This window comes from Nansenia antarctica (genome assembly GCF_963989245.1).
Source record: "Nansenia antarctica genome assembly, chromosome: 8".
In the NCBI taxonomy this organism is placed as follows: domain Eukaryota; kingdom Metazoa; phylum Chordata; class Actinopteri; order Argentiniformes; family Microstomatidae; genus Nansenia; species Nansenia antarctica.
The window spans coordinates 2,059,762-2,070,000 of NC_137678.1; the positions used below are offsets into that span (position 1 = coordinate 2,059,762).

The following is a 10,239-nucleotide window of genomic DNA, read 5'->3' on the forward strand; positions in this document are numbered from 1 at the left end:
TGGGGCCCGCCGGACCAGCTGGGGGAAGGGTAAGGATCTGCCTGCTGGCTGGTCTGTTCTACGTCCATGCCGTGTTGAAAGGCCACAAATCTAGCCGGCACCTAGTTAAGCACATGAGTGCATACCTACTTAACTCGGGGGGGGTGCAGCTCGTATTGGTATGCTTCATGTCACTACTCACCAAAGCTAATTGGCCTTAACTGTTTTGTCCTGTTGCCCATTATGGCAACTTGTTTTTTTTGCAGAAGCGTGACATGCTGCACAGTACATACAATACCAGTCAAACGTTTGGACACACTTCCCCCTTCAATTGAATTATTATGACTTCAAGGGGGAGACTGCTGTGCATCGTTGCCTGGTTGTGATTGTCTGTTGTCTTGCTACACAGGGACCACCAGGGAAAGAGGGAACGTCTGGACCTCGAGGCCCATCAGGACCAATGGTGTGTGTGTGTGCGTGTGTGCGCACGCACGTGTGTGTGTGTGTGTGTGTCGCAGCCATTCGACATCGCTGCTCCTCACAGCATCTTTCCTGATGGATATAAAACAATTAGACAATTAGGCTCCAGAGCTCTCTGAACTCTGCTACAGCGGCATGTGAATCAAGAGTCTCAGACAGTCTCAGACAGTCTCAGGTAGTCTCAGGTAGTCTCAGACAGTCTCAGGTAGTCTCAGACAGTCTCAGACAGTCTCAGGTAGTCTCAGGTAGTCTCAGACAGTCTCAGGTAGTCTCAGGTAGTCTCAGGCAGTCTCAGGTAGTCTCAGGTAGTCTCAGGTAGTCTCAGGCAGTCTCAGGTAGTCTCAGACAGTCTCAGGTAGTCTCAGACAGTCTCAGGTAGTCTCAGGTAGTCTCAGACAGTCTCAGGTAGTCTCAGGTAGTCTCAGGCAGTCTCAGGTAGTCTCAGACAGTCTCAGGTAGTCTCAGGTAGTCTCAGACAGTCTCAGGTAGTCTCAGGTAGTCTCAGACAGTCTCAGGTAGTCTCAGACAGTCTCAGGTAGTCTCAGGTAGTCTCAGACAGTCTCAGGTAGTCTCAGGCAGTCTCAGGCAGTCTCAGGCAGTCTCAGACAGTCTCAGGTAGTCTCAGGTAGTCTCAGGTAGTCTCAGACAGTCTCAGGCAGTCTCAGACAGTCTCAGGCAGTCTCAGGTAGTCTCAGGTAGTCTCAGGTAGTCTCAGACAGTCTCAGGTAGTCTCAGACAGTCTCAGGTAGTCTCAGGTAGTCTCAGGTAGTCTCAGGTAGTCTCAGGTAGTCTCAGGTAGTCTCAGGTAATCTCAGGTAGTCTCAGGTAGTCTCAGACAGTCTCAGGTAGTCTCAGGTAGTCTCAGACAGTCTCAGGTAGTCTCAGGTAGTCTCAGACAGTCTCAGGTAGTCTCAGGCAGTCTCAGGTAGTCTCAGGTAGTCTCAGGTAGTCTCAGGCAGTCTCAGACAGTCTCAGGTAGTCTCAGACAGTCTCAGGCAGTCTCAGACAGTCTCAGGTAGTCTCAGGCAGTCTCAGGTAGTCTCAGGTAGTCTCAGGTAGTCTCAGACAGTCTCAGACAGTCTCAGGTAGTCTCAGGTAGTCTCAGGCAGTCTCAGACAGTCTCAGGTAGTCTCAGGTAGTCTCAGATAGTCTCAGGTAGTCTCAGACAGTCTCAGACAGTCCTCTGTCATGAGAATAATGCGTGCATCTCATTTCCGCTGCTGTGGTTGAGGGCCTGCCTCTAGTTAATTCCCTCTGGATGCCAATAGGCAGTATAGACCAACATTGTATTCACATTTACTTTACCATTCTTACTGCTCCGAGGACTCCTCCTGTCCATGTTGTGTGTGTGTGCTCCTCCTGTCCATGTTGTGTGTGTGTGTGTGTGTGTGTGTGTGTGCGTGTGTGTGTGTGTGTGTGTTTTAACCCCCCACTTAAATGTTGGTAGCATATGTATGCCTGTCTGTTGTTGATTTAGTAATATCCAGCTCACTTCTGGGCTGGTCCTTATTCCACAACTGGACAAAAGAGGCCCAAAAGAGATTTGTTTCAATTGTTTACACTGGAGAACGATTCTAACTCTGTCCATCGCCTCGTCTTTCAGGGAAATCCAGGGACCCCTGGAATTCCAGGAATCACCGGAAAACCAGGAAAAACGGGAGACACAGGAAATTCAGTACGTTCGGTTACAACACGACTTTCACAGCCTCAATTAAGAACTACTGTCGATCGCCAAAGTCGTGCCAAAAGAGTGTTTAACAGAGAATAATTTAGTATAGCTCAGAATCGAGCTTCTGCGGTTACTCTGCTGCCTACTGACTGCTCTTCCAAATCGGGAGCATTCGCCCTTGATTATATCCAATTATATTGGGGAAGTTGAGCAACGTGCTATTGAGTTTCAAACGGTATGGTATGCACACTTGCAAATCTCATATAAACAAATGCCCTGCTTAGTGAGAGGACGCTGGCGTTGCTTGTTCACCGCTTCTCCGCCCGAAATCTAGATATACTTGCAGTATACCGAGTAGATTGTCCTACAAAGACATTTAGATAAATGAATTAGACCCCTATACTTTATTTTATTTCTTTTTTGTTTCTTTTTATTATTACTACTCGATCTTTTCAGTTTGTAAAGCGTCTTTGAGTGTCTAGAAAAGCGCTATATAAGTCTAATGTATTATTATTATTATTATTATTATTATTATTAGTAGTAGTAGTAGTAGTAGTAGTAGTATTATTAGTATTGTGAGAATCTGTGTTTTATCTTTCAACAGGGATCACTTGGCCTTAAAGGAGAAAAAGGAGAGAGAGTAAGTAAGATTCATTCAACTGGTAACTTGTAAGAACTGTTTTGTGTAGGAACATAACCCTGTCTCATAAAAACCAACAACTTTGTTTTCCAGGGAGACTTTGCGTCCCAAAACATGATGCGCTCCATAGCCAGACAAGTTTGCGAACAATTAGTTAACAGTGAGTGTCCGTTTTAGAATTCTGAATTCTATACTATTGTACTATATGTAGATAAAAGCACACAACATCCACTGACATGCACTCAATAACAATCTTATTACTTTGGGCCCAACAAGATGAACTTTGTCTCAAGTCATCATTTTCTTTCCTCATCCTCAGGCCAAATGAGCAGAATTAACCAGATGCTCAACCAGATCCCTACCGGTTACCGTAGCAACACCCCAGGACCCACCGGACCCCCTGGTCCCCCCGGTAACCAGGGTACACGCGGAGAGCCTGGACAATCTGGCCGAAGTGGTTTCCCTGGGAACCAAGGTTTACCCGGGAGCCAAGGAGAGAGAGGTGTGTGTGTGTGTGTGTGTGTGTGTGTGTGTGTGATGGCACGCCATTGATGATGTGAATTGACCTTGTTTTTTGAATGGTGCGTTCTTATACTTACTGTGTGTGGAGGAATGGCAAATGTATGAATCACAAGCTAAGCAGAGATGCACACCATGCGTTGATGTAGAGTTGAACAGTGGTTCTCAACCGTTCTCTTGGATACTGTACCCACAATACTGTACCCCCAATAACGTTTTGATCTGCATGAAGCACCACCCCCTCATGTTTATGAGGGTCTTCCCCAAGCACTGACTTAGAACGTCTGTGACCACACTCATCCTACAGGATACCTTCATTGGAGTATTTGGGTGGGTCTGTCCTTAGGGGCCTACAGTAGGAGTATTTGGGTGGGTCTGTCCTTAGGGGCCTACAGTAGGAGTATTTGGGTGGGTCTGTCCTTGGGGCCTACAGTAGGAGTATTTGGGTGGGTCTGTCCTTGGGGCCTACAGTAGGAGTATTTGGGTGGGTCTGTCCTTAGGGGCCTACAGTAGCAGTCCCAGTCACGACATGTTGGAATAATAACACAAGCACAAAGGTCAAATGTCAATCACTTTTCAATCAAGAAAATCGTGCTTTACCCCCCCAGCCAAATGGGAAGGCTTCCAAGTTTGTGTCATGCTCGGCTGCCGCCACCATTGGATCACTCTCTTCACTTCTCCCTCAGTTTCTCAGACATGGCCACTGGTGGTTTCCAAAGAAGCTGATGTTTTCTTTGGAAGGCACACAGCAGGACGACGGGACGTCTTGTCATTGCTAATGAGCCTTCTCTCTGTCTCTGATTGGCTGGTGTAGGGCTGGCAGGAGAGAAGGGCGAGAGAGGGACCGCTGGAACAGGGACGCGTGGCCAACGAGGAGGTCCTGGTCTACCTGGTAAGACTGCTTGTCATTTACAACCTTTAACCCCCTTTCTTACATTTTTATAGGATGCCATAAATAGCCTACTGTGTGAGTATAAGTATGTCGTAAATAATAAATGAGTAAAAGAGTATTGAAAACATGATAAAAACAGTATCTGGTCAAGACTAACATCGGGTGGTCTGCAGTTTAATAAGCCAAAAGAGTGATTTTTTATGTGTTCAAACATTCAGACTTATACGAGCCCACGCAATTAACCTTTCGTTAATTAAAATATGTCTAGTTTGGGTTTGATTGGAGCAGATGTTGCCTAGTAAGTAAGTAAGTAACATTTATTTGTGTGGCACCTATCCCAGACCAGGGGTCACAAAGTGCTTTACATATACAGTACAAGAACATAATAAAAGAGCGAAAATCATGGCAGGTTAAAATAGTCAAACAAGTGAAAATAAGAAACAGGTAACAAACAACAAGTGTACAACAATATCAACAGGACACAGAAAAACAGGTTTTTGGAGCTAGCCAAAAGCCTGTCTATACAAGACAGTCTTTAGCTGTTTTTTAAAAGCTTCGACCGAGCCAGCTGATCTAAGATCCCAGGTCAGAGCATTCCAAAGCCTGGGGGCCACAGTTTGGAATGCTCCATCACCCTGGGTCTTCAGTCTGGCACGGGGGACAACCAACAAACCCTGGTCAGAGAACCTGAGAGACCTACTGGGGCTGTAAGGACGCAGTAGGTCACAGATGTAGGCAGGTGCCTGACCATGGAGGGCTCTGTAGGTGATGACCAGAACCTTGAAATTAATTAATAATTAATTCATTAGCCTAGTGACTCTGTAGACCGGTGTAACTCGGTGATGGACTCCCGTGCAGACCACCTCAGACGTTAGCGTTAGCGTTACCTGTCCAATCCTATTTAATGTCCATGTTTCAGCACATCCGGTCTCACAGTGTAACTATGACAACAGAACTGTAACGATGAAGGCAAGCCCCCAACTGTAATACAACAGTTTACAATGAGGCACACAACATAATACTGTGTGAATACTCCAACATAGCTTACTGTAGAACAGTTTAGATTCAACAGTTGGAGACAGTATGTTAGTGTTCACTTAGCACTTTCATATCTGTTTGAAGATAATTTCACAATGGCAGCCATTTTGCAATGGACATTTCCGTTTTTTTTAGCCTTTTTCCCTTTGTGACGAGGAGAATTCCTTCCAGTCCCATCTCAGAATGACAGACCCCAAGGGGAGGCCAAGATTTACCTAGATGTTTCTAGATGTTTCTAGATGTTTCTCATGTGAACCTCCGTTGGGCAGCTGTAGTTCATACATCCTTAGTGAGTGGTGACCCAAATTATTCCCAGCGAAACACTTCACCGTTCTTGAGAACATAATGCCCTCTCGTACGTTGTGAGTGGTCCTCATGGACGTTTATGTTGCTTTTGAAGACCGTCGAAAAAAGAAAGTTCTAAGATAAGTGTAATGAACGATGATGAACTTAATGTTCACTAATGTAAACAAAACATTTATTTCCCAACCTTTTCACTCACTAGTAGGGTCAACGTGTAACTCTAGAGAATCACAGACAATTACAAAAAAATCGGATGATGCTAATGATGTTGAGGGCTGATATTATGATGTTATGTCTGCGTGGAGGCTGTTGTAACATAGCCCTCGGCTGGAAGTGATATCCAGTATGTTTTTACTGGAAGCCCCCCCGGGACCCCAGAAGCCTTCCTATCACAGGGGGGTTAGGGGGTTAGTGGAAAATATCAAGCAATCCATCCTTATTGAAAACACAGCCAAGTCTGTTTCTGTGAATGAAACAGCGGCTGAGAAACCAGCAGGAGGAACCTAGCGTTGATGAGTCATTGTTGGAGTGGGAGAATCAGAATGTTGCACAACCAGCAGCTTTCTTTCTTTTGGTGGCTTCATTGACAACACATGTGTTCACTTAAGGGAGCGAGAGAGATGGAGAGAGAGAGAGAGAGAGAGAGAGAGAGAGAGAGAGAGAGAGAGAGTGTGTGTGTGTGTGTGGGGGGGGGGAAAATTCCACACTTGGTTTGTACCGTCTAGACAGACTGGGGCAGGGGGTAACTCCACCGAGTCCATGGACCCTTTTCCCCCTTTTTTTCCCTCAAACTTTTAATTGAGCCGTCTAAATATTTAAATTACAGTGCTAGAAACCGACGTTCACCGCTTCCAGTCGAGATTTAAGGATGACGTCGGTTCTCTCTCTCTTCTCTCTAACCCCCCACTTCCAGGACCACCAGGCGAGTCTAGAACCGGCCCCACGGGGGCTACGGGCTCCACCGGGCCTCGTGGCCCTCCTGGTCGCCAGGGCACACCCGGGGTGAGGGGACCCCCTGGCCCCCCCGGCTACTGCGACTCCTCCCAGTGTGTCGGGATTCCTTACAATGGACAAGGGTACCCAGGTAGGTCCGCCCCTGTGTGAAACGGCATGGCCAGTTATGGTGTTGTAACCATGGATGTTAGCGAAGTTAGCAACTAAAATGTATGCCCACTAATGTATTTACCACTGACAGAGCTATGTAGCTCAACAGCTAACTTAATTAATGTATGGAGACTATGGAATTGAAGGGTTGACACTGAGCTTTAACGTAACGCAATTCCTTTTGACCGAAACCATTGTGGAAGGTGTCACCAACCATCCGTCAGCTGAGGTGTTTTCGTTGAAGGGCGTGTTCAAACTGAAATTAGTTTAGAATCAAGTGCAATTTGTTTAGTTTGGGAATAATCCAAATTTTACTAAACAAACGAAACAAAACTAACTCAGTACGAACCCTTCAATTCCAAGATCTCAATCAGTTTGGTATCGAGTAGTATTTTTCATCCATCAAGTGAAAGAACCTAATCCCTTTTTCCACACAGTAAACTAACAGCCTCTTTGAACTGTTTTCAGGTTCGGCATAGTAACCTTTCTAGGCCGCCTGTGCTGCTTCTTACACTTTGAAGTCCCGTTTCTGAGACGTTATCTCAATCGCTAATGAGCCTGTAAAGGATAACCAGCGAGGGACATAATTAATGAACAACATTTATAAAACCCCACAAAAGAGAGAAAGGAGTGGACTGGCACTAACAACACTTCACAGCTACTATCAGACAAGCCGCAGCGATGGCAACCTACGCCTGCGCCTGTTTGCATCTTGAAGCCAAAACCCGGCAAACTGAGAGAGAGAGCTTCTCTTCGCGGGAAGGAGCATGTACAATAAACACATTACAGAAACAACTACTAACACAGTGGATTTCATAACCAAAACCCGACAGTGTTAACATGTTGACGTAGAGATGATATCTGTAAATAAACTAATTGTGCCTTGTAAATGATGTTTGAACCACCACCATCCACTAAAATCAGTTAACATCTGTATTGAGCTCGTGCCTTATAACCCTTTGCTTACTGACCGCCAGCATAACCTCTGTTTTATGATGCCTTAAGCCATTTACACACAGCTAGTGCTCCGGTCCAGACTGAAGCATGTGCCATTTGTACATTTAATCATCATGTTGTTTGTATGTTTGCTGAATGTACGCTAAATGTTGTTTTCCTGCTATTTTCCTTGTTTTTCCATATATCGTATTATTTCATTTGATGTCATACTTTTGTTTTCTAATACCTCATGGGTTTTAGGACTACCAAAAGGATATAGAGACAAGTGTTCGTTTGGAATTCATGCTTTGTTAGAAAACGCCATTGCATAACAATTTTTTAAGGATATTTTGTTTTTCTCAATGATATTGAGTGTAAAAGAGCATGAAATCACTGTAGTCTTCTTCTGACCAAAATAGTCAAACAAGAACAGACAGACAAATTGTACTTGGTTAAATCAATGAAGTGAATAGCGCAGTTAAACATTCATATTTAGGGTCTGATCCAACTGTCAGTTGTGCACTGTGCATGTGAAGTCTCAGAATGGAGATTGAGGTCCTGTTTGATTGGCCAAACCCATATTTCCAAACTAATATTTCCTAGCTGGCAACTACGAGGCAGACCCCGAGACCTACGTAGTCTCTATACCCGAGGAAGAATCTGAAGACTATGACACAATACAGTCACCTGGTTACTCACGAAACCAGCGAGGAAAGAGATCACTATCAAGAGACGCAACGGAGAGGATAGAACCATAAACCAAAAACCAAAAAACACAAAAATGTTATATTGAAATGATCTCCATGATTCTTACATTCTGAAAAAACTAAATCTATGGGTTTGATACCCTTGAATTTATTGAACATATAAGTGAGTTACGTGTAGCAGGATCAAGTGGAAAAATATATAACTAGACATCTAGACATTATTTTCATTACAAACCTGTGTGCTTGCTAACTGTTCCCTTGTGTCTCTGCTTGTAACATAACTGCATTAAGTGTTTATTCGAGTCCGATGTTTAATGCACTAATCATGTCAAAGTCAGCAAAAACGTTGGGGGAAGTATAACGTATGTCTCTGTACCCCTCCATACCTATCACAGAGCACTGCAAATTTCACATGTCAAGTTGTTTGTTGTTGTATTGAAATCAAGTAGTTTTCTGCCCGCCTCTTCAGAAAGGCCATTGGGTTCAGCTCCAATCCTGGTCCCCAAAGATTTAAAAAAAAAAAATGTCCTTCATTTAGCTACAGCTGATATGTTTTACCAAAGGTAGAATTGCATGTCTGTGTTGTATATTTAGTAAGGATTTCTAAAGAAAAAATCTGAATATAGTTGTCGTTCTTTTGTATGAATACCAAATGCAGTTGGAATTTGTTTGCAAGACTATAGACATAGAATTGCTTTTCTCATGTTTTAACTGCACATTGTGAATTCCACAGCCTTATTTTCTTATTTATTTCTGAAACAGAAAAGGCATTTTTCAATAAAACTACTGAAAATTTACCATTTTGTTGCAGTCTCATGTCTTAGTTTCTGGGTGATCTCTAAGGGCGCTTTTCACACCTACCTTGTTTGGTGCAGACGTAGCAAAGTCTTTCTGCTCAGTTCGGATCATTTGGATAGGTGTGAACCCTCCATCTGAACTTGGCTGTGCACCAAACAACCGGAACATAGTTGGACAAACAAAGGGTTGTCTCCGTCCCCTCCCATTCCAACTGTGGCGCAGGTCTGTACTAGTGTCGACACAATTTGGCAAAGGTCCGGCCGGGACCAATCACAAGAAATCAACTATTTGTGGGTTAACAAGGTAGCAAAAAGACAAACAGTGAGTCAGGGGTCACATGGACCAGAGTCAGAGAGACAGGGGTCACATGGAGCAGAGAGTCAGGGGTCACATGGACCAGAGAGACAGGGGTCACATGGAGCAGAGAGACAGGGGTCACATGGAGCAGAGAGACAGGGGTCACATGGACCAGAGACAGAGAGACAGGGGTCACATGGAGCAGAGAGTCAGGGGTCACATGGAGCAGAGAGACAGGGGTCACATGGAGCAGAGAGTCAGGGGTCACATGGACCAGAGAGACAGGGGTCACATGGAGCAGAGAGTCAGAGAGACAGGGGTCACATGGAGCAGAGAGACAGGGGTCACATGGAGCAGGGAGACAGAGAGACAGGGGTCACATGGACCAGAGAGACAGGGGTCACATGGAGCAGAGAGTCAGAGAGACAGGGGTCACATGGACCAGAGAGACAGGGGTCACATGGAGCAGAGAGACAGAGAGACAGGGGTCACATGGAGCAGAGAGACAGAGAGACAGGGGTCACATGGACCAGAGAGACAGGGGTCACATGCAGCAGAGAGACAGAGAGTCAGGGGTCACATGGAGCAGAGAGTCAGAGAGTCAGGGGTCACATGGAGCAGAGAGACAGAGAGTCAGGGGTCACATGGAGCAGAGAGTCAGAGAGACAGGGGTCACATGGAGCAGAGAGACAGAGAGTCAGGGGTCACATGGAGCAGAGAGACAGAGAGACAGGGGTCACATGGACCAGAGTCAGAGAGACAGGGGTCACATGGACCAGAGAGACAGGGGTCACATGGAGCAGAGAGACAGAGAGTCAGGGGTCACATGGAGCAGAGAGACAGGGGTCACATGGAGCAGAGAGACAGGGGTCACATG

At 45.4% G+C, this 10,239-nt stretch overlaps 1 protein-coding gene across 1 annotated transcript in view; it reads left to right on the plus strand.

The window, feature by feature from the left end:
• The window catches only part of col12a1a (collagen, type XII, alpha 1a), a gene marked incomplete at both ends in the record, with an annotated part of 88,593 nt that extends 80,275 nt beyond the window's left edge, over window positions 1-8,318 (plus strand). The window contains 9 exons of the mRNA XM_080537434.1: window positions 1-29; window positions 389-442; window positions 2,063-2,134; window positions 2,733-2,768; window positions 2,862-2,928; window positions 3,088-3,270; window positions 4,102-4,179; window positions 6,434-6,604; window positions 8,164-8,318. The exon at window positions 1-29 is cut by the window's left edge and continues 25 nt beyond it. Coding sequence (XP_080393560.1) covers window positions 1-29; window positions 389-442; window positions 2,063-2,134; window positions 2,733-2,768; window positions 2,862-2,928; window positions 3,088-3,270; window positions 4,102-4,179; window positions 6,434-6,604; window positions 8,164-8,318 — 845 coding nt within the window. The remainder of the gene's footprint in view (window positions 30-388; window positions 443-2,062; window positions 2,135-2,732; window positions 2,769-2,861; window positions 2,929-3,087; window positions 3,271-4,101; window positions 4,180-6,433; window positions 6,605-8,163) is intronic.
• Between the last annotated feature and the right edge of the window lie 1,921 nt (window positions 8,319-10,239).